The sequence below is a fragment of the Rattus norvegicus genome, chromosome 1 (assembly GCF_021556685.1).
Source record: "Rattus norvegicus strain SHRSP/BbbUtx chromosome 1, alternate assembly SHRSP_T2T, whole genome shotgun sequence".
Lineage (NCBI taxonomy): Eukaryota > Metazoa > Chordata > Mammalia > Rodentia > Muridae > Rattus > Rattus norvegicus.
The window spans coordinates 170240905-170266230 of record NC_141534.1 but is presented as its reverse complement, the minus strand read 5'-3'; the positions used below and the strand labels follow the sequence as shown (position 1 = coordinate 170266230).

The 25326-nt window shown below is 37.1% G+C and overlaps 3 protein-coding genes across 3 annotated transcripts; all 3 read right to left on the bottom strand.

Moving 5' to 3' along the window:
- Positions 1–2044: 2044 nt before the first annotated feature.
- On the bottom strand, positions 2045–2995 carry Or52ab2b (olfactory receptor family 52 subfamily AB member 2B). Its single transcript, NM_001000745.1, is given in 1 exon segment — positions 2045–2995. A coding segment is annotated over 1 exon segment (951 nt).
- A 6906-nt stretch (positions 2996–9901) lies between these two features.
- On the bottom strand, positions 9902–10849 carry Or52ab2 (olfactory receptor family 52 subfamily AB member 2). Its single transcript, NM_001000746.1, is given in 1 exon segment — positions 9902–10849. A coding segment is annotated over 1 exon segment (948 nt).
- Positions 10850–23411: 12562 nt separating this feature from the next.
- Or52e19 (olfactory receptor family 52 subfamily E member 19) lies at positions 23412–24349 on the bottom strand (the record flags this gene model as incomplete). Its single annotated transcript, NM_001000543.1, is given in 1 exon segment — positions 23412–24349. A coding segment is annotated over 1 exon segment (938 nt), but the record flags the coding sequence as incomplete, so codon positions are not given.
- Positions 24350–25326: the final 977 nt, after the last annotated feature.

The window sequence follows — 25326 nt, the reverse complement described above, 5'->3', positions numbered from 1 at the left end:
TCTATTTATCGTTTACATGTAGAAGGTCTACTCATTTTTTGATTTTGCTGGGCTCTTTTTAATTTGTTTGTTTGCTTTTTAGTTAATCATGTATCGAGCCACATTGCTGAAAATGTTTGTCAGTTCTAGGAGATCCCAGGTAGAATTTTTGTGGTCACTTATGTGTGCTATGTTATCATCTGCTAATGATGATACTTTGACTTCTTCTTTTCCAATTTATAACCCCTTGATCTTATTTAGTTTCCTTATTGTTCTAGCTAGAACTTCATGTACTATATTCTAAGAACATGAAAATAGTGAACAGAGTTTTAATATTAACCAATGGAAAAGCTAAGGAAGGACTGATGGGGCTGAAGGAGATTGCAAACCCAAAGCAAGAACGATTACCAACTAACCGGACCACCCAGAGCTTCTAGAGGCTAAACCTTCAACCAAAGAGTATACATGGATGGGTCCATGGCTTCAGATACAAATCAAGCAGAGGATGGCCTTATCTGACCTAAATTGAATGGGAGGCCTTTGAGTGCTCGATTCCACAGTATAAAGGGATGCTAGAGTGGTGAGGCAAGAGCGGGTAGAGGAGCATTCTCAGAGAGGCAAAGGGGAGGAGGAGAGAGAGGATGAACATTTCTGGAGGGGTAACTGGGAAGAGGGATATCATATGAAATGTAAATAAATAAAATGTAGATGTTTTTATAAGAGTGATTTGGAACTATTATTCATTGCATTCATTCCTTGAAAACTTTATACAGGTATATGATGCATTCTGATTACTCTCATTCATCTTTTGTCATCTCCTGCCAACAGCTCCCTTTCCTACAAACACCTTTCCTACATTTATGTCTTTTTATTTTATTTTTGGTGTACTGTGGTTTCCAAAAGTAATGGGTTTGTAACTAATCTCTATAACTTGGTGGACTCATATAAATATATATATATATATATATATATATATATATTATAACAATGCTTCTCCCTTTCTCATAATCTGTAAATAGACAACAAATCAGTAGGAAGGGATAGTCACCTATGTTTCCTCTCCCATTGATGACAGACTTCGGTCAGTCCAGTGTAGGTCAACACAATGCCTTTAAGTTAATAATTGAAAAGGCTATGCCATTCCCAAAGATGACATTTTGCAAACCTTATTTCTGACTCTTTCTTTTATGTTTTTGCACTCCCTCATCCTTCATATTTAATCCCCTGTGTCTTACAAGGTAACATAAGTGTTTTCCTCAGGAATGAACCCTTAAGCTTCACTTATTCTGGGCTGTGAGCACACATGTGTCTCTGGATTCACTGTCTATCATGATATAAAAGATATATATATATATATATATATATATATATATTTATGATTGAGACTGAAAGAAGCAAGTGTGAACATGTGTGTGTGTTTGTGTGTGTGTATCTGTTTATCTGTGTGTGTTTAATATTTAGATGCCATTTTGATACTGAACTGATTTAGAAAGACAGCTGCAATGAGATGCCAAAAATTAAGATGTTATCGGGTTAAAAGTAGTAGGCATATATTCTCATATATATATATATTAGGACTACGATCCACCTAGATAACTGTATTAAAATATTATGGGTTGGGGATTTAGCTCAGTGGTAGAGCGCTTGCCTAGGAAGTGCAAGGCCCTGGGTTCGGTCCCCAGCTCCAAAAAAAAAAAAAAGAACCAAAAAAATATTATATATTCCCCAGGATGTGTATTAAGTATATTTACACTATTGATATTTGTTGCCACAATTTTATTCAAAATATTATATGTCCTAAAGTAATATATGGAGAATACAAGTTATAATGTCATTTCTTCATGTCAGTAGTTTATGTGGATCTGGAGAGATGTCTTTGTTTTCTCTGTATTTTTATATATTAATTGCTCATTTGAATATCAGTACATGTATAATTGTAGAGTTGAGTATCTTCATGTTCTACGAAGAAGATATGCAACCCATACAGTGAACACAGAGCAAAAATCTTATCCATTTCTACAATGTAACAGCCTTTTCTATAAGGCAGTAAATGCCTGGCAGAACCCTACTGACGTCCACGATCTAGAAAAAACATCTGTGCCACCCGCTTTCGAATGACCATATTTTTCACTCCATAGACAATGGGGTTGAGAGCAGGAGGCAAGAGGAGGTAGATTGTTGAAAGAAGAATGTGAGTGGAGGGAACAACATGGCCAAGACGGTGACTGAAAAAGGAGAAAAAGGCAAGAATATAAAACTCCAGAAAAACAAAAATATGAGCTGTGCAGGTGTTAAAGGCTTTGAGCCGTGCCTCCTTCTGTTGAAGACGAAAAACGGCCTGGAAAATCAGGGCATACGATATGAGGATAAAAACCATGTCAAATCCCAGAATGCTAAACCCCACAAAGAGACCACATATCTTGTTGATCCGCACATCATCTGCTGCCAACTTCACCACAGCCATGTGTTCACAGTAAGAGTGGGCAATGTGAATGGATTGAAAATGGTGCAGTCTTTTTATTAGAAGAGGTAACAGGCCTACAAGCACTACTGCTCGAACTACCACCACCACTATCATCCGACCTAGAATTGAAGGTGTAAGGATAGACGTGTGTCTCAGAGGATCACAGATGGCAATGTAGCGATCAAAAGCCATTGCCAATAGAATGCCGGACTCCATGCCCTGCAAGGTATGGATGAAAAACAGCTGAGCTAGGCAGGCATCAAAGGCCATGGAATAAGCCTGGAACCAAAATATGGCCAACATTTTGGGAGCAATGGCTGCACAAAGTCCTATGTCTGTAGCTGCCAGCACAGCCAGGAAGATGTACATGGGCTGGTGCAAGCTCCGCTCAGCTGGGATGATGATCAATAAAACGACATTTCCCAAAACAGCCACCAGACACACTGTAAAGAATGGAAATCCAATCCAAAACTGCACATGCTCTAGTCCGGGAATTCCAATCAATATTACAGTCCCAGGGTTCAGATATGTCATGTTGTTGGGGTTCAGCATTCTGTCTTCTCACCACTGAGCATGATACCTGAGGAAAAGAATGTAGGAGAGAGGTTAAAATATCTAGTTCCTTAATTGATCTCTCTCTCTGTCAGACTAGCATTCAATCTCAGTGTATTTTTAGAAAGATTAGGGTCTCCAAGTGACTTTATTCAGTTGGTCATGAAAGATCTATGATGCTTGTCATATGAGAGGCAAAGTCTCATTGTCATCTATTCTCAAAGGAAATTTTGGAAGAATTTTTAGTCATCTTAGACTTAGAGTTTCTTTCAAGATATTGAACACTTTGTTGCTTGTATTACTGGTGGTTGTGATTATAAAATGCAATAGTAAAATAAAATTTTCCTTTAAAGAATCAGAATTTTATTGTTCTTCTGTAGAACATTGGAAAGTGAATAAAACGTCTTTTATTGAATCAGTTTCAATAAAAGTGGAAAAGAGTCAGGTCTTATGGAGAATAAATAATTTGTTTCTTGAACAAATTTAACCTCACAGTGTCCACATGTAGGCTTTGAGAAACTGTTGGAAATTTCCGTTGCATTTGGCAAATTGCCTGTAGATAATCTTGTTTTTCACCAATATTAAGTTAGACTACCTGCTTAGGCAAGAGGCATTCTCTAGGAGAATCTTGTAAGACCAAGTACGTAAGGTGGAAGTTGTGTCTGCAAGTCCTGTCTGTTTTAAAAGTGGAAATATCTCTTAAACCTCAGAAAGATATCCCAGGCAGTTCTTCCAACTAGGGCTAATATTTAATACTCTTGTGAAATGCCTAATTTTTAACAACTGGAGATGGATCACCTATGATCAGAGCCTTGATGTAGAACACATATATTGCCACACATATGTTATAGATTTGACTTCCAAATATATGGATATTATTGAAACTTTTGATACTGCCCAATGAAAGTCATGAACCAATACAGGCATTTGGATGCTCACTGCAGCAAAGTGCTTGAGGGTTAGTGTGGACTTTGGTTCTGAATAATCTAGTCTCAGGCCCCAGTGGAGGTACCACAGCTCACTGCTCTCTAAAGGAAAGCATGAATCACAAGATTCAGATCAGTGTGTACAACAATCACAAGATTATAGGAATTTTCACTTTGTTATTTGACATCTCTCTAAGTGGAGATATGTGTTTCTCACCTGAAATTTCTTTTGAAGAAACTGGAAGGAGAAACTTAAAGATGCTTTGGACCTCTGAGCCTCTGATGTCTTGAATGGTTGGGGAACTAGTTGTCCTTTTCTGCCAAACTACATTCAGCTGGCATGTTAGCTCCAAGGGATGTCAGTTGTGTGAGGCCAAGACATTGCTGTTCACACTGGGCTTTAGAAGACTTTTAGCTGGCATACGTTTTCTTGTTCAGGCCAAAAACATATGCCTGGCTACTGGAAAAATATTAGAAGTTTTTACTTCAATGCCTTTATATATGGTAAGCTGTACAAACTGATTCTTTATACCTTTTGTTTGAAGATACCAGTGAAGGTTTATTAGAACACAGTAACTAAATCATGGAACTGTATGCAAACATACATGATCATTGAAAAAAATATTTTTCTGGCTGTAAAGTTTTATGCAATATGTCGTGAAAATTTGAGAGTTGCATTTGCTTGAATCAAGTGGAAAATGAATAATATATGGCCTCAAAACATAATTTTAAATAAAATTTCTTGAAAATCTTTGAATATAATGCACATTTATTTTGGTGGGGAGGAGATCCAATTATTTAGCAAATCCTTTCCTCCTTTTAATCATGGTTTTATTAATCAGTGTATTTAAAATATCTAGAATTTTTCTTCAGTCCACCCATATGTAAACACTGACCCCAATATTTTCCATAGATAATTTATTTTCAGCTATTCACATCAGGGTGTTCATAAGAAAAGAAATTAAAAAACACAACTGGGTAGCTGTCTTGTTTCTTCCATGCATGACATTTATGTGGACCCTATCATTTAAGCATAGATTTCATTTTTAAATCATGAATGAAAATAATCTGGGACTTTTGATTATTTCTACTCAGTATCACTATTGAATGGATGGACTGTGGACTTAACAGTTTAACATTTGGGAAAAGCATTTTTCTCTGTTGTTTTCATTTGTTAATTGATGAAATTAGGGTGAGAGAAATGCTGAAAGAGCTCCATGCTGACTTTAACACAGAGGATTTGACGTGACAGAAATCATAGAAGCCACTTTGATCATTTGATAATTGCCTAACAGTTTAAAGGCAAAAAATGAGTTCTATTTCACTCACTGTATGAAAGCACCTTTATTGAATTATGAACATTGTTTTCAATAGATTTTTGAACAAAGGCTTGATATTATTCAGTAATATGATCTAACCTACCAGTACCTGATGACTATTTTCTACTAAGAAAATTTATTTAATTCTATTTTCCAATTTTATCATCTATAAATTAAAGATACCTACCTTAAATTATCACACATTTAATTAAATAATCTTCTGATGAATCACTACTTGGAACAATTCACACTAAATATATGAAAGTCTGTGAAAAATCTAGCATGTTACCCCAAACAAAACAGTCACTGGAATACTAAAGAATACAATAAACAGAATTAGAGAGAAATGAGAGATTCTTTGTAATAGAAAAGAAGAAAAATCAAGAAGAAAAGTAGGAAGAAGAGTAGGAAGAGGAGGAGGAGGGGGAGGAGGAAGAAGAGGAGGAGGCGGCTTGGCTAGAGACAAAGAGATGGGTGTCATATTCTAAAGAGCAGCTGTGACATGTTATGTTGGAAAAGACAAGGAATATCTAACTAGTTTGCTGCTCGAGTTAGCTATTTGTTTGAATTCTATGCAATATATGTAAGTTCAAATTTCTTAAATCAAGTAATTTTTACTATTCCTTTGAAGGTTTCAGAATCATATAGAAACTTGATGGAGAGTTAGCAGTACCTCAGTTTCCTAAAACTCAGTTTCTACAAGAGAGAGTAGATTCTTGACTCTATATTCCTTAAAATTCTGATAACACAATTACAAACATGTAATCAATCTCTACTGAACAAATAGAGTGATAACTAATGATATTCAAAAGATGTAAGAACGATAAAGGATGCTGGGATAATCTTTGCTCTGGGCAGATGGACCAGACAGTGAACCTTAAAGGTCCATTTTTGTTCTGTCTTTATCCTATTTCCTTCATTCTTTCTCAGAGATTAATTATTCTGAAATACTCCTTTTTCATTTTAAAAATATTATAGATTTGTAGGGTTCATTGCAATTGAGTATAGACAAGAAATCTGATTTATGTCATAAACTACTTAGAGACTGTAAGTGCAATAGTGTATTATGTAATTATCCTTAAAATCATAACTAAAGAGTGAATTATTCCTAACTATATAAACACAATCTCCATAATCTGTATACTGTTAGTTTTAACAATTTAAAAGGTAAAATATTCAAGAGTATATTGCTGGGTTTATATGAAAGAAAGGGAAGAGAGGAATTATGTAATTATATCATAATCTCAAAAATTAAAAAATTAAAGATTCATGGAACAAATTTATTCCCATTTTATGAGAAAATAATAAAAACAAAGAAAATAGGAAGGGCAATTGAATCAAGTATTCTTAAAACTTTTTATTTATATTTTTACTAAAATAAACTCCCATCATTCCCACTTGAAAATCTGTACAGAGAAAAACATACCTGGTAAGGCTGAAGCCTGGACTGGCTTATGCTGGTTGTGTTCCCACAAAGTTCCAACACATTTAGATGTTGCTCTAAAAGACATTGCACGATCTACTTCACCATGAGCTAAGAAAATCCTTTTTCATTTAATTCCCCAAGAAGGCCGTCATCTTTATGAGTCATACCTTCATTTACCTTAAGCATCAGGACACAACTTTCAACTTCACTTATATTTTAAAATAAAAGTACTCTCATTAGTATAAGAATGGGAGCTATATAGTCTTGTGTTGTAGCATGGGGATTCTGAGAACTGAAATAGCAGGTTAAAGTAAACATGAGCTTCAGAGATTTCTTAGTATGTACCTATCAAGGCTAAGTATTTTTGCAACCTGTGTCATCTGCCGAGACCTTGAGCTAAAGTAGGTGAGTAGCAACCATTCTGAACGCACAAGTGCTGCCTAGCACCAACTGCAGCCAACTACTTAATGAATGCCAGCTTTGGGATTCCCACTGCTATACATGTGCTTGTGAATTCCTGAGTTAGTCAAAGGTAAACAAATCCTTAAAATTACCAAGAAAGGATTAAGTTGCCAGAGGAAACCATAGTCCATAGTTTTACTTGTAAATACATTGAAAATCCACTTTAGGAATGTTTTTGTTTTTTCAGAGTTCCCACTATTGAAACATCTGAAAATTTGTCATTTCATTTTTTTAGGACACCGTTTTGGTTTTTGTTTGTTTTTTAAATTTGCCACTGCTCTTAAGATGGCTATTTTTTAACTCTTTTTAACTACACAGGATAGTATACGATAGTCTCAAATACAAGTTCACCATGTTATCCAAAAGAAGAGTCTAAGATGTCTTTTTGTCAACTTCTGCTTATAAATGCGCACTTAGATGCAAGAGAGCCAATTCTCTAAACTGTTAGGCAAAGTCTAGTGAAGGACATTATTACCAATGCATCTTCTTTCCTGTGGGGTCGGCCAGGTAGTTGGCTCGCTCCTTGAGACACAGTCTCAAGTTATCCAGGGTGGCTTCTAATTTGCTGTGTAATTGAAAAGATCTTGAACTCATGGTCCTTGTCCTTGCTCCTTTCAAATGCTAGAGTATTCAAGCTCAGCCACCAGGCATGAATCTAATACATCTTTCTCCAGTGCTCTCACATCCTTGTAATAACTTTATTTGAATTCTTAGCGCACAGTTCCCTCCTTAATATAGTTTGTCACTAAGTCACACACACACACACACACACACACACACACACACACACACACTCACACACAGAGGTTCATTAGGGATCTTCCTAATTCTCAAGGTAGAAAGCTCCATATGTCATTCACCATCAATGCATTCAGCATCAATAATCAGCAGATATTGAAAATGCTGAGTTTAGGAAGGCACTCATTGTCTAATAATACCAGTAACACAATAGTTACAAAACATATCTGCCTTTATCTGTCAAATTCTCAGGACACATCATCAGGCTGATGCTACATCATTTGAACAAGTATTTCACAATGTATTTTCTCAGAAACTTTACTCCCCTCAGAATGTGAATTAATTCCCTAATGCTCTCAATCCTGGTGGATCATCACTGATGAATTTGTGTTCAATATTTCAACATTCTAATATTTATCCAGCTTCACAATCATTAGTGAAGGCTCAAGATATACATAAAATTAATTCTGTTTGCATAGAAGTAAGTACATTCTCTTTAAGAACTGAAATTTTTAATTTTTTACTAAAATTCATTATTCTCTTACAGTACACCCTGACCACAGTTTTTCCTACCCCCATTCCTCTTACCTCCCCCTCTTCTCCAGATCTAGTCCTCTTCTGTTTTCCTTCAGGAACAAAAAGCAGGCTTCCCAGGGATATCAAACAAAGAGGGAACAACAAGATACAGTAAGGCTAGGCACAAACCCCCATTACTGGGGCAGAAAGATACCTCAGTAGGAGAAAAGAATCCCAAAAGGAGACAAAAGAGTCAGTGATACCCACTTCCACTATTAGGAGTCCCACATAGACACCAAGTTACATACAAGCATAAAATATAGGGGACCTAGTGAAGACCCATGCAGACTCTGCGATTGTCATTTCAGTTCCAGTGAGCACCTGACAGCCTGCTTAGTTGATTCTGTGAGCTATGTTCTCCTGGTGTCCTTGCAAATGTATTAAATATATGTATATTATTGATTTTTGCCAGATGTTGGGTTGGAGAGATGTTTTTGTTTCTCTGTATTTTTTATCTACTAATTACTCATTTGAACTTCCATTTATTCACCTTTAATTATCTATTTTTTCAATTTATTTGTTTTATGGGTAAGAGTGTCTTTTTTCATATATGAATTTTCAACAAGTGCATGAACCCTGCCCACAGAGACAAGAAAAAAGTGTCAGATTCCCTGAACCTGAGGTTGCAGGTGATTGTGAGCCATGGTCTGTATGATAGAAACCAAAGTCAGGACACTTGCAAGAGTAACATGTTCCCATACAAAGTGATCCATCTCTCTATCCTCACAAGTTATAAACACATCATTTATACACACATACACACACATTCACATACACATGCGCGCGCACACACACACACACACACACACACACACACACACACACACACGCACAGATACACAACAGAACAATCCAATAAATAATGAATAGGCTAGCTACAAAGCCACATAGTATAAAGGTTATATTGTGACAAAGCACAAATAGTACCTTCTAATGGCAAAATGAATTAGAAGTATATAAGAAATTATTTAGTATAAAAACATCTCAATAAGTTATTATTAGCATAGTAATCACAGAAAGAAATGATTTTATTAAATTTTAATTTATTTATTATTTTAAAATACATAAGGAAAAAACAATAATGAAACAACATAAGCAATACTAAAATGAAACCATATATGAAATAACCATACTAAAAGTATGAGCTAGCACAATCAGTGAATAACTAATGCTTTTATTTCAAATCAAAACCATATGCACTGCAGATTAAAATTAGGTAAAGGAGGAAAATATGACGTATATGTAGGTATATTTGAAATCAAATAAATAGGAGATGGAGACATGATATCAGTCTTATTCTGAATACTATCTACTTCAAATCATCTACAATTTTGAAAATGAATCTCTTCATGGACCCTGTGGAAGTTATGAAACCCTACAGTGAACACAGAGCATAGACCTGAGTGATTTCTACAAAGTTCTTTGTGCACTTTTCTGTAAGGCACTGTCTGGCAGATCCCTACTGACATCCTTGATTCAGAAGAAAGATCTGCGCCACCCGCTTTCGAATGACCATATTTTTCACTCCATAGACAATGGGGTTGAGAGCAGGAGGCAAGAGGAGGTAGATTGTTGACAGAAGAATGTGAGTGGAGGGAACAACGTGACCAAAACGGTGACTGAAAAAGGAGAAAAAGGCAAGAATATAAAACTCCAGAAAAACAAAAATATGAGCTGTGCAGGTGTTAAAGGCTTTGAGCCGTGCCTCCTTCTGTTGAAGACGAAAAACGGCCTGGAAAATCAGGGCATACGATATGAGGATAAAAACCATGTCAAATCCCAGAATGCTAAACCCCACAAAGAGACCACATATCTTGTTGATCCGCACATCATCTGCTGCCAACTTCACCACAGCCATGTGTTCACAGTAAGAGTGGGCAATTTGAATGGATTGAAAATGGTGCAGTCTTTTTATTAGAAGAGGTAACAGGCCTACAAGCACTACTGCTCGAACTACCACCACCACTATCATCCGACCTAGAATTGAAGGTGTAAGGATAGACGTGTGTCTCAGAGGATCACAGATGGCAATGTAGCGATCAAAAGCCATTGCCAATAGAATGCCGGACTCCATGCACTGCAGGGTATGGATGAAAAACAGCTGAGCTAGGCAGGCATCAAAGACCATGGAATAAGCCCGGAACCAAAATATGGCCAACATTTTGGGAGCAATGGCTGCACAAAGTCCTATGTCTGTAGCTGCCAGCACAGCCAGGAAGATGTACATGGGCTGGTGCAAGCTCCGCTCAGCTGGGATGATGATCAATAAAACGACATTTCCCAAAACAGCCACCAGACACACTGTAAAGAATGGAAATCCAATCCAAAACTGCACATGCTCTAGTCCGGGAATTCCAATCAATATTACAGTTCCAGGATTCAGATATGTCACGTTGTTGTGGTTCATGGAACTCAGCATTTTGTCTCCTCACCGCTGAGCATGATACCTGAGAAAAAGAAGATAGGAAAGAGATGGAAATATCTAATTCTTTAGTTGAGCTAACTCTCTGTCAGCATTCAACCTCAGTGTATTTTTAGCAAAGATCAGGGTCTCTAGCAGTATTTTTTTCAGTAGGTTATGAATGGTCTATAATGTTTGTCCTGGTGACAGAGGCAGATGCTCCCTTGAAGCCTTCTATAATGCCACGAAAGGGGCAAAATTGAAAGTGTCAGGATTTCAGATCATTTTTGTCCATGCACATACACCAGTGAGAACACTATTTTGCCTAGCACTGACCATCATCTGACTTGTTTGCTTCAAAGATCCCACTGTTCTTCCTCTGTTCTAGAAGCCAACCCTGACTCAGCAAACTGAGAAATTATTTTGAGTGTGAATTCTTAGAAGTGATCTCCTTTTATCTGAACCATGATCCCGTAAGAGCATTATCTATGAGCTAATCTGCTCCTAGCACAGTATTATTCTGATCATGGTCATCTGCTCTCAAGAACAACTTTGGAAGGACTTTTAATCATCTTCAAATTGGTCTTTATATCCTCATATTGAACAGTTTGTTGCTTCCCTGAGTATTGGTTGTGATTATAAGAGAGTGATGAAACACAGTATTCCTTCAATGGATTAGAATTTTATTGTTCTTCAGAAGAACGTTGGAAAGTGAATAAAAATGTTCTATCAATACAGTTTCAAAGAAAATTCAAAGATCTAAGACCTTATGGAGTACTAAAGAGCAATTTCTGTTTCTTGAACTGCTTCAACTTCACAGTGTCTGTTTGGAGACTTTGAGTAACGTTTGGCAAGTTCAGTTGCTTTTGGTGAATTGGCTGAGGATGATTTTGCTTTTCACCAATATTAGGTTAGACTACCCGCTGTAGACAAGAGATATCTGTGAGAGAATATGGGAAGACAAGTGTGTAGGGTGGAAGCAAGTCCTGCCTGTTTTGGAAGTATTTGCTGAACCTCACGATGATATCCCAGATAGTTCCTCCAATGAGGGCTAATATCGAATTCTCTACCACAAAATGCCTTATTTTTAAGAACCTAGATATGGATTACCTATAGTCACAGTTGATATAGAAAACATAAATTGCTACAAATATCTTCTAGTTTTGACTGTCAAGGACACATGGATCTTATTGAAACTTTCCATACAGCCCAGTGAAAGTCAGGCACCAATACAGACTTTAGGTGGTTCACTACAGCAAAGTGCTTGGTGGTTAGTGTGGACTTCGGTTCTGAAAAATCTAGTTTCAGGGCCCAGGGAGAGTACTGCAACCCAAGGCCCTCTAAAGGAAAGCATGAATCACAAGATTCAGGGGTATTTTCATTCTGAGTTATGATGTCTCTCTATGGGAAGATGGGTGTTGTTTCTCACCTGGAATTTCTTCTGTAGAAGCTGGAAGCAGTATCCTAGAGTGCTGTGGTCTTCTGAGGCTCTGATGTCTTGTATGCTTGGGGAACTAGTTGCCCCTTTTGTCCAGCTACATTTGGTCCTTGGGCTAGTTCTGAGGCACATCAGGTATGTGAGCCCAAGACATTGCTGTTCACCTCAGAGCTTCAGAAGGCTTCTAGTTGGCAGAGGTTTTTGATAGCAGTCATGAAATATGTGCCTGTCTGCTGTGAAAGTATTACGAGCTTTGATTTCAATTTTTCATCAAAGGTAAGCCGTACAAACTAATTATACCAGTCTTTAAGAGATCAGGAAAGGTTTATTAGAACATAGTAGATAATAATGGAACTGTTCTAAATGTGCATGAACATTATGCAAATATTTTGCTGATTATAACATATGAGAAATTTTTATGAAAATTTTAGAATTACATATGTTTGAACCAAGTGGAAAATGAATAAAATATGGCCTCAAAACAGGTAATTTAAATAAAAGGAAAGTTTTCTTGAAAATTGTTGAATGTAATGCACATTTTTTTTTTGTGGGAGAGATCCAATTAGTTACCAAATTCTATTCTTCCCTTTAATAATTATTTTATAAATCTGTCTATTTAAAATATTTATTATTTTTCTCCAGTCATCTCATATATAACACTGAACCCACTATGTTCTATAGAGGATTTATTTTTATCTATTCACATCACAATCCTTATAAGAGAAAAATGATGAAATATCTGTGGGCTACTGCCCCTTTTCTTTCCTGCATGACATTTATGTGGACTCTTGCATTTAGACATAGACTTCATTTTTACATTGTGAGCATTTATGAGAGAGTGAAAGTAATCAAAGGAGCAAGTTCTGTCATAAATAGGAAATGGAGGAACACTGAACTCCTGATTTTTGCTACTCATTAACAACACTAGTGAATGGACTATGGTTAAGCTTCTTTTTTAATTGGATATTTTATGTATTTACATTTCAATGCTATCCCCTTTCCTAATTTCCCCTCTGGAACCCCCATCTCATCCCCCTCTCCCTGCTTCTATGAGGGTGCTCCCCCTCCCACCCACTCACTCCCACTTCACTGCCCTAGCATTTCCCTAGACTGGGGAAATGAACCTTCACAGGACCAAGGAAGGGCCTCTCCTCCTATTGATGCCAGACAAAGCCATCCTCTGCTACATATGCGGCTGAAAACATGGGTCTTTCCATATGTACTCTGGTTGGTGGTTTAGTACCTGGTAGCTCTAGGGGTCTGGTTGGTTGATATTGTTGTTCTTCCTATGGGGTTGCAAATCCCTTCAGCTCCTTCAGTCTTTTCTCTAACTCCTCCATTGGGGTCCCCTTGCTCAGTCTAATGAATGGTTGGCTGTGGGTATCCACCTCTGGCAGAACCTCTCAGAAAACAGCTATATCTGGCTTCTGTCAACAAGCACCTTTTGACATTGGAATTAATGTCTCAGTTTGGTGTCTGTATATGGGATGGATCCCCAGGCTGGGCAGTCTCTGAATGGCCTTTTCTTCAGTCACTGCATTTCCTTTAGGCAGGAGCCATTCTGGGTTAAGAATTTGGAGATGAGTAGATGGAGCTTCATACCCCAACCAGGGTCTCGCCTAATTTCTGTGGTCTCTACAGTTCTCACTCCCCTTTGTTGAGCATGTCAGCTAATCTTACCCCTGTTGGGTCCTGGGAACCTCTTGCTTTCCTAGCATCTGGGGAAAGAGGAACACTCCTCCATTGTTGGTAGTCAAGTTTTTCAGAGACAATTAGCAGGTTATCTTGAAATACTCCTTTTCATTTTAAAAATATAGAGTTGTAAAGATCACTGCAATTGAAAATAGATCAGAACACTGTTTTATGTCATTAACTATTTGGAGTCTTTAAGCAAAATAATGTATTATGTAATTAACCCATAAAAACATAACTAAAAATGCATTAATCCTAAATACATAAACCCAGACACCTTACTCTGTCTATTAATTTTATCAATTTAAAGGGGGAAATGTGAGAGAGTATATGAGTGGGCTTCGAGGAAAGAAGTGGAAGGCAGAAATTGCATAATCAGGTCATATACTCAAAAAATGTTTACAAGTTAAAGATGCATTAATCTATTAAATTTAGACGTTCCTGATTTATAAAAAAATAATAAAAGCAAAGAAAACAGGAAAGGCAATTGAATCAAGTATTCTTACAACTTTTTACTTATATTTTTACCAAAATAAACTCCCATCATTCCCACTTGAAAATCTGTACAGAGAAAAACATACCTGGTAAGGCTGAAGCCTGGACTGGCTTATGTTAGTTGTGTTCCCACAAAGTTTCAATACATTTAGATGTTGCTTAAGAGCCACTGCACTTTTCACTATAGCATGATCCAAGATAATGCTTTTTTTTGCTAACTCCCAAAGAGGGTTGTTATCTTCACGAATCATACCTTTGTTTATCTTAAGCAAAATACCATCTTGACACACACTTTCAGCTTCATTTATATTTTAAAATAAAAGTATTCGCATTAGTATAAGAAGAGGAACTATATAGTCTTGTATTGTAGGTTGGCAAATCTGAGAACTGCATAGCAAGGTCGAGCAAACATGAGCAGCAGAGATGCTTTTATTATATCACTACCAAAGCTAAGCATCTCTTCTACTCGATGCCATCTGCCAAGGTCTTGAACTAAAATACACGAATAACAACTATTCTCATAAATTTACAAGGGCTGCCTAGCACGAACTGCAATCAACTATTTAATGAATGACAATTCTGTTGGGCAACATTGTTTAGTGGTTTCCATAGTGTGTGTGAGTGCCCATGCAAATTCATGTGTTATATGTGGGTAATCAAATCCCTATAAATGCCAAGAAAGAGTTAAACTATAGAGTAAACCACAACCCATAATTTTACTTTTAAATTCAATTAAAATCTAATTCTTCAAGTATATTTTTCAAAGTTTCTGCTATTGGAAAATCATAAAATTTGTCATTCCATTTTTTTAAGATTCTTTTAAATTTTTTATTATGCCACTGTTCTGCTCTGCTTTTAATGTGGTTATTTTTAAATCCTTTTAACTACAGACAACATAGTACATGATACTCCAAAATACAATTTCACCATGTTATCCAAAAGAAGAATCTACACTGATATTTTTTTTTGGCAAATTGCATTTAGAGGCAAATGAGCTTCTACTTCTCAAAACTGTTACTTCTCAAAGCCAAATGAAGCATATTATAATCGATGTACCTTTTATCCCGTTGGGTCATCTGGTGAGTTGGTTGGTTTCTTGAGACGGTCTCAAGTTATCCAAGGTGACTCTAAATAAAGACCTTGAACTCATGGTCCTCTTCCCTCCTTTCAAGTGCTGGAGTAGTCAGTGTTAGCCACTGTGCCTGAATCTATGCATCTTTCTCCAATACTCTCACAGACCTTGAAATAGCTCTATTTGAATTCTTCACACACAGCTCCCTTTTCCTTAATATTTATTGGTTGTTGCTAAGTGGCATATATATATGGTTTCATTAGGGATTTTACTAATTCCCAAGGTAGAAGGCTCCATGTATCATTAACAATTATGCACTTAATGTCAATAATTGGCAGACATTTAAAATGCTGAGTTTTTTGTAAGTCCTTCATTTGTCCTATGAAAGAGGGAACAGTGTTAACAAAAACAAAAATCTGCCTTATCTGTCAAGTACCCAGGTAACACCACCATGATGATGCTATAACATTTGGACAAATATTTCACAACTGGTTTTCTCAGAAACTTTACTTCACTCAGAATAAGACTCAATATCCTGATACTCACTCTTAACCCTGGTGTGTCAATACTGTTGGCTCCATGTTCAATATTTTAACATTCTGATATTTTTTCAGTTTCAAAATAATTTGTGAAGGCTCAGGATACAAACAAAATTAAATCTGTATGTGGGAATTAAACATATTATCTTCAAGTACTAACAATTGCCATCTTTTTTAAAAATTCATTCTTCTGTCATGAAATACACTATGACCACAGTTTCCCCTCTCACCACTCCTCCCATCTCCCCCTCCCACTTCCCATCTCCTCCAGATCCAGTTCTCTTCTGTTTTCCCTCAGAAAAAAAGGCTTCCCAGGAATATCAAACAAAGAGGGCACAACACGATAGAATATCTTGAATTGTTCTTTGACTAGACAGAACCCTCATATCAAGAATCAGCAAGGCAACTCAGTAGGAGATAAGGAGTTCCAAGAGCAGACAAAAGAGTCAGAGACACCCCTACTTCCTCTGTTAGAAGTCCTATTTAGATTCCAAGTTTCAAAAGCCTAAATTAAAGAGGACCTAGCATAGACCCATGCAGGCTGTACAAGCCATTTTATTTTAATTTACTGTATTCTGAGCTTTCACAAATTGTTGTGGAGCTAGATAAATATCAGGATGTTGAAATATTAAGTATAAATCCATAGTCTCATAGAGCCTTCAGGCTCACATAGTTCCAGTCGCAGGGACCTATGTGAGCCCTGCTAAGTTGATTCCATGAGCAGTGTTCTGGTGTCCTCCACCCCTCTGGCTCATATAATTCTTCCTTCTTCTTCTTCTACAGGACTTCCTTGTTATCTTTGTTCTATTTTTTCTTCCTCTCTGAAATTTGCCTATGATTTTATTATTCCTCCAGGTTTAGATTCTGTTTTAGTTCTCCTACTTCATTTAATTGTTTGAAGTCAAGTCTCATCAACTTCTACTTCTACAAAAATTTTCTTTTGTCTATTACCTCTCATTTCTTATACATGAAAATCAACAATATTAACCTAATTTTATCAGGTCCCTAAATATATTTCCTTGAAAACCATAAAATCGAACATCATTCTCATGTTCTATTATTCAAATAGCATATTATTGTTTTTGCTTTTCTATCTACTGAAAGGTTCTGAACAAATGATATCTATACCATTTCCCAATAATTCCATTCTTTATTTAGTCAAGGCAAGCAAGAGTACAATTCTGTAGTAAGATAAACGTGTTAACTTTACAACAGCTCTTATATAATGGTACTAAAGTAATACTAACCAAAAAACTTTACATAAATATAGTAACTTGATGCAATATAAGGTTTGTACCCTACTAGGGACCATCACTGAAAATATGATGCTGAAGGTCCCTACACCCAGAAAGTGCTTATTGCCTAGTCCATCTCACTATCTCCCTGCCATGACTCCAAAAGTTGAAGTTTCATTGAGTTTTGCCCATGATATATTTTGACTTAGATTTTATTTGAATCTTAAAAACAAAATTTAGTTGCTACTTGAATTTAAAACAGAAGTATTGCATTTACAAAGGAAAGGTAGGATATATATTATGCTTATTTGACACTTTAATTGTACTATAATTTCTGGTGTCATAAATGATTTGGAGGAGCAGTTTGGAGTGAGAACTAAAATTTGTCATCATAGGGGTTGGAGATTTAGCTCAGTGGTAAAGCGCTTGCCTAGCAAGCGTAAGGCCCTGGGTTTGGTCCCCAGCTCTGAAAAAAAGAAAAAAAAGAAAAAAATTGTCATCATTGTCCATGAGCACGTGCACATAAACACACACACACACACACACACACACACACACACACAGAGAGAGAGAGAGAGAGAGAGAGAGAGAGAGAGAGAGAGAGAGAGGGAGAGAGAGAGAGAGAGAGAGAGAGAGAGAGGGAGAGAGAGAGAGAGAGAGAGAGAGAGAGAGAGAGAGAGAGACATTTTAATATTATTCCTTCTAGGCCTCTTCTTTTCTGAAGAGAAATGGAGGAGAAGTAGATTGGGAGGGAAGGTGACGGGGAAGAAATGGGAGAAGAGAGAGGGGAAACTATGCATCAGAATATAAAGCAAATAAATCACTTAATGAAAACAGTAAAGCTCCCCCAAAATATTACTTCCATACATAAAAATAAATGTTGAAAGATTTGGCCCATTAGCAAAGGGTCTACTCAGTCATCATTTGCTATGAATTGTGAGAAACACTGTAAGAAAGGTGATGCATGAGTTTTAAGACATAAGAGCTGGAAAAATGGCTCTATGGTTAAGAGCATTAGTTGCTCTTACAGAGCACCTGGATTCAATTTCCAGCACCCATAGGGTATCTCACAACCACCCATAACCCTAGTTCTAGATTATCCAACAAGCATCCATAGGGTTCACATTCTTGTATGCAAGCAGAACATCCATATAATATAAAAATAGTCTTTAAAAAGGATGTTGCATATTTACTTAACCATGCAGCTGCTTCCATACATAACACAATCAGTATAGCAATACATCATATACATATACATCATATGCATACACATACATATACGTATTTGTGAGTCATGGTCTAAGGAGCCCAAGTGCTGGCTTGAACTCACTCTGGAATGTAAGAAGGACTTAAATTTGTGTTTTTTCCTGCCTCAGTTTCCTGAGTACTAGGAACACAAGCCTGTGCATCTACTACTCTGATATCTGAACCCACATGATAATGACAGACATCCCGATTCACCCTGATTAGGAAATACTAGAAAAGCAGGAAATCTCTATTGAAAAAACTAGACTGGATTTAGAAAAAAAAAACAATGTTCTTTATTTGCAATTCATTCTTAGTTAACATTGTAGTGAAGTTATAAGTGAAACAGGAAGGAAAAATCAAGATATATTTCATAATATCATAAAATATTCTGAAATTAAATTAGGATGATAATTCCACAAGTCTCTACCCAAAGGCAATGTGAAGAAAGCCTTCTGATTTTGATGTGTCCCTCATCCAGTTGAGGTAGGTTACCCATTTCCTTCATGTTCTCTGAAGTTTTTTATGAGAAACTGCTTATCAGATTGGACCTGATAATTTTCAAACATATACTAAAATGGCCTTTTGATAATGTTTTTGGTTATGTTGGGCCAGGGAAATGTTGATGATCACCAAAAAACAAACAGGAACCAATTTGATGCAACTCACAGCAGGGTCTTTATTCTATTTGAGCTAGCTCGGGCCCCCGCCCCCGCCAATGCACCACCATCACTTAGGACATTTTTGGTGGTGAGGGGACCCCAAATGTCTATCACAGCAAGGCTTTATAGTAAGAAAGGAGTATGTGTGCAATCATCTAATTGGAAAGCTACTATAGCCTTTAACTTAATTGGCTGGTGCTGGGAGTCATATCATAAACTTAATTTCTGCTCCACTCTGCATTTTTGGTCATTAGGTAGGGGTTAGTCTTGCAACCTTGGGATTCAGGTTTGTTGGGGGAATAACTGGGAGACATTGGTCTTGTTGAGAGTGTAACCTGGAAATGCTGACCTTGTTGGGGATTAGCCAAGGGACTGGACCTAGGCTCAGGTTTTGTTGGGGGACAACTTGGAAACTCATGCTAGGTACCCGCCTGTTAGTTTACCTGAGTTTAAACTTTACCTCAGGTTCTCTAAAATGGAGTCTGAATTTAATTTTTGTCATCTCAGTTACACACCAAGATAAATTGATTAGATTTAAAATTCAAAGACATTTGCTTGCATTTGAGAGATAAATGCTATTTAGAATATAAGGTCATATTAACTTCAAATTCATAAGCTTAGTCATTTTTAAAGATAAGTTTATAAAAGTCTTTATTGTCTTGTTTTATTTTTTTGGATTGAAATTTTTTATTAAACTAATTTCTTTATCACTTTATATCTCAACATTAGCCTCCAGGCTTCCTCTTCCACACTGCAGGACTAGGGGCATCCTCTCTCATTGAGGCTAAACAAGGCAGCTCAGTTAGGGGAACAGGATCCACAGGCAGACAACAAATTCAGGAACAGCCCTAGCTCTAGTTGTTGGGGGGATTCACATGAAGACCAAGATGCACATCTACTGCTACATACATTCAGAGAGTCTAGACTGGGTGTAATTTTACAGAGAATTTAATAAAATAATAACATATTATGGAGATTTAGAAAGGGATAGGTCAATATGGACTAAGACCATTGGACAAGTCTTCACACAGGAAGTCAAAGATGAGATGCGCTTCCTAGGACATATTGATTTTAATGTGCTCTTTAAAATGAAAGAGAAGTGTGCACATGTGTTTCTTGGAAAAAGATGGAAGGTAGATGTGTTTTGTTGTGTGTAAATAACCACAGGTATTTAGGTAGGCAACTGAGAAAGAAAGCACAGGGCATGTGACATAAACAGCTATTAAAGATGCTATTAAATATCCTATAAAAATAATAATGAAAGAAAGGAGGAAAGAAAGAAAGAAAGAAAGAAAGAAAGAAAGAAGGAAGGAAGGAAGGAAGGAAGGAAGGAAGGAAGGAAGGAAGGAAAGAAGCTCCTGACTGTCATCCCTGATTGATGAATACAGGAGTTCCATTAATCCTTCATGATGTTACTTCACCCTGACGGAGCTTCTGTCATGCTCTACTGAGACTCTCATATGAGCCTTATTTTGATGATGGAACCATTTAAACCATAATTTTCAAGATCTTTCCAGGCCTAGAGCATCTCAACTAACATGACTGACATCATTTACCTATTAGAAAAATTAGCTGACAACAGCATCAACACTGTAATTCAAACATGTAGGACCAAACATTGTTTAGCATGTGCATTCTCCTCCTTGTTGAATTGTTTGGAAGCATTTGCATTGTTCTTTTTTTTTATTCTTCATACTAGATCTCTTGAACACAATTCCATATGCCTAGCTCCTCTGGCATCTCTTGGTCTTCAGGTGCTTTGAGACAATAACTTATTATGAATGGCATGTTTCCATAAAATGTGAATCTGCAAAAAAGCCCTTAGCTTCTATACTTTTCTAAAATTGAGACAAATCAGACCACAAGTTACTATTTTGTGTCAAATAAAGAAAACCTCAGATTAAATACTCTGATTTTTTTCTTCACTCAGAATTTCTTCTCCTGCATAACCACAAGTTCCATATCCTTTGTTCTGTCTTGTAATCTTATGCCTTTTTGTCCTGCCAAGCTCTGATCAAGACCAAGAATATTTTTACATCCTAATCTTGATACAACAACCTTCCCCATCATCTCTCCCACTGTTGACTGAAATTCCACTGACTGTCTACTATAAAACCACTAACTCCCCTGACATGGGAGTAAGGGAAATGCACAGAATAAGTAAGGGTTTCTGACACAGAATAAATAGCAACAATGATATGAAGTGATTCCAGCAAAAGTTTCCCAGTGAATGTTCTTGTCTGTTTTTAACAAAAGAAAACATCAGTTCAGATCATGTTGAAGGCGAGAAAGTGGACATGCAAATCACAAGGGTCCCAGGAGTCTGGCTTTGGCAAATGTCCTTCAAAACCCAAATGAAATGGACAGAGACAGTGAGTAGACAGGCTCTTGGTTCATCTGTGTTTGCTCATTGCTCACAGCCTAAGAGTTTTGACCGTTAAAGAACAGGACCCAGCACAGTGCCTTCCACAACAGGAGAGGATAAATGAAAGCTACTGAAGTTTACAAATTCGGGACACTTTGAAAACGTGTGATAAATACATCTATCAATTTGAGGCTCTGGGTAAATGCAAAGGGAAATGCAGTGAGGGTTTATCATGGCAGGAGAGTCATCTCTCCGCTAGGCCAGCTACAGCGAAGACTAATTTCAAATTACATGTTTCAAAGGCACTAATATTCAACTGGCTGATGGGATGGACACCATTCTTAGGCATCCTGAAGGCATTGAGATTTATGAAGCTTTGGGATAACCAGGAGTAGTGAATACATTTTTACAAAAAGAGACCCTATGTAAATCCAAGGTAGTTATGGATTTTATAGGTTTGATATTTGAATGCATTGCAAGTATAAAGTTATTGCTACTTTCTAGATAAAATGACGATGTTGGTTTAATGGACAGGTGCAGTCTCACTTGGAATCCTAAGATTCTGGCATCAAATACAAAGCAAGAAATTCCCTAATCTATCCCTCTCATTTTGCAGATGAATAAGGACAGAACAAGAAGACAAAATGATTTGCCAAAAATAGCAGTGACATTTTGAGATTTTGAGACTGAGCTCAGGGTCAGGAGACCCAATTCTATTCTGTTCTTCAGTGCAGATATTGTCTTGTTTTATTTTCATATAAAACTTGTTTCTGATTTTGGTACTATAGGAGTATCTACAGCAGAAATTGGATGGAATTCAGAGATAGGTATGAGGATTAGATATCTTAAAGGCTTAAACTATATCCAATTAAGGAGAATCAGCTAAATAATATTAATACTGGAAGAGAAATGTGTACTTAAAGTATATGGCTAAAAATTATTGACTCATGAGTCATTTCTTAAGATATGTGTGCCATCAAATTTTTCTTTTTTATAATCCTTTTCTGCTACTAACAGTAAACATAACTTTCCACATATTTGAAAAGTATCTTCATACCTTTACTTGATTTCATTCCTCTGTGGTCTCTAGCTCTCACTAAAAAGCAAAGTCTCGAGACCTATACCATGAGAGGGAGCCATACATGATTCTGCCTAAATGACCAGGAACAAGAAGCTGAACAGCCCAGAGACCCAAGGATTGCAGGAGCCAGAGAAGTCTATGGCAACGTGAGAAAACAACCACAGAATCAACTAAGCAGGGCTCACAGGGCACCATAAGACTGAAGTGACAATCACAGTCAGTATGAGTCTGATCTAGGTCCTCTGCACATCCATTATTGTTTTAGCTTGGTATTCCTGTGGGACTCCTAACAGTGGGCAGGGGAGATATCTTCGACTCTTTTGCTTGCCCCTGGGACCATTTTCCTCCTACTGGATTGTTGCTTTGCTTAGGCTTGATATGAGGGCTTCTGCCTAGTCTAATAATAATTTGTTATGCCATGTTTGGTTGATATCCCGGAGAGGCCTGAGAGGCCTGCTTTTTTTGTTTTGTTTTGAAGGGAAATGGAAGAGGAGGAGGAGTTCTGGTGGAAGGGGAACTGGGAAAGTTTAGAAGAGAAGAAACTGGAGTCAGAATAAAAGGAAAAAATACAAGAAACATTTAAAGTCTTCTAGAGATTTTGTAAAAGAATCGTTGAGTGACAACTCCATGGTAACGGCTGAAGCACAGGAATCCCCCTTGGTCTACTTATCAGTTAGAGAACACTGAGAAATACAAGTGCTGGAGAGCAGCCTGACACCATTTATGAACCTCTGATATTTGAGTTATTCTTTCTTTACAAGTATTTTTATGACTCCCTCCCTAATTTGTTTTGTCCTCACTCCATAAATGACTGGATTTAAACAAGGAGGGACAACCACATAGAGATTGGCCAAGAGAATGTGAATGTAACGAGGAACATTTCTACCAAACCTATGAGTCATAAAAGAGAAAAATGCTGGTGTATAAAAGGCTAAGATGACACAGACGTGGGAACCACATGTGCTAAGGGCTTTGTGTCTGGCATCCCTTGAAGGAAGGCGGAAAACAGCCTGTAGGATCCAAGCATAGGAGAGAGCAATGAGGATTAAATCAAAGATCAGAGCAGCAATGGTGAATAAGCCATAGATGATGTTTATCCTTATTTTGGCGCAGGCTAGACGAGCTATCCCCATATGCTCACAGTAGGTGTGAGGAATAATGTGGTGTCCACAAAAGGGCAGGCGTTTTAGGAGAGGACAAAAAGGGATGACAAGAAGGACAGGTCTCCCTATCACAATAGATGCCATGACAGCTACCACCTTGTTGGTGAGGATAGAGGTATACCTAAGTGGGTAACAGATGGCAACAAAACAGTCAATTGCCATGGCCAGGAGTACGACAGATTCCATGCCTGTGTAAGTGTGGATGAAGAACATTTGGATGAGGCAGCCTTCAAAGCTTATCTCCCTGAGGTTGAACCAGAAGATACCCAGCATCTTGGGAATGGTGGAAGTAGAGAGGCCAAGATCAATGAAAGAGAGGAGGGCAAGAAAGTAGAACATGGGCTGGTGGAGACTCTGCTCATTCTTGATCACACAAAGGATTGTGAAATTTCCCACAAGTGCTATCAGATAAACAACGAAGAAAGGGAAGGCTATCCAGACGTGGAAAGCTTCCAGCCCAGGAATGCCCAGCAGATAGAAGAGAGAGGGGTGTGAAGCAGTTTCATTAATAGAGGACATCCTTCTCAGACTCTTGAGAGACTATCTACAACCTTCAGCATTTCTGGGAAGAGACAAGAAAATACATGAAAGTTATTGATTAATCCATATGAAGACATTTCAAGTAAATACTTAAAACCATAATTAGAGAAAAATCAAACAGCAATTTACTATAAGAAATATTCAAATAATCAGCTATTCCATTTAGAGTTATAAGAAGAATGTGAGAATTAGAAAATCTTTTTCAGACAACAGTGAAGTTATGATCAACAATTCCCCTTAGTCCATTCTTTTTCAAACTTTTCTTCTACAAAAAATGGAGAATCCTTTTAGGAATTATTTCCTTTATAACACTTTTAGATTACCTCGTATCAGTCATATTACAGAGACACACAAATACTATACAAAAAAGGGAGAAATTACAATGGGGAGAGGCTGTAACTCTGTCATTCAGAGTCCCTTATCCATAGGTTTTGCCCAGATAGTCAATAGTTTAAAACAGTTCCAACCAAAACATCAGAAATGAAATCTATTTTGTAATGACAATAAATAAATTGTAAATTTACCCTTAAAAATTATGGGATATAACTGAATGCATTAAAAGATTTCAAGATTATTCGGAGAATAAGGAATAAAAATGACAACTGAAAAATAAAGGGCAAACAAGGAACGTAGAAAACATCAGAAACATATAGGTACATGCAACTTGATTTATTTTATTTTTTTCATTTTAAGTTGTTTTATTTATTTACATTCCAAACATTACCCCCCATACTGGTTCCACCTCCAAGAGTTCTTTACCCTATTCCCCCTTCCTTTGCCTCTCCTACTCACTCCCTGCCCTCAACCCCCTCACTCACCTACTCACCCCTACCTTATGCCTGATACACATCCCTCTTCCCTGAGGCACCAAAGACAACCATTGGACTGAAGTAATGGACCACTAAGGAAGAGTTAAGGGAAGCATTGCAGGAGCTAAAGAGGATGGCAACCCCATA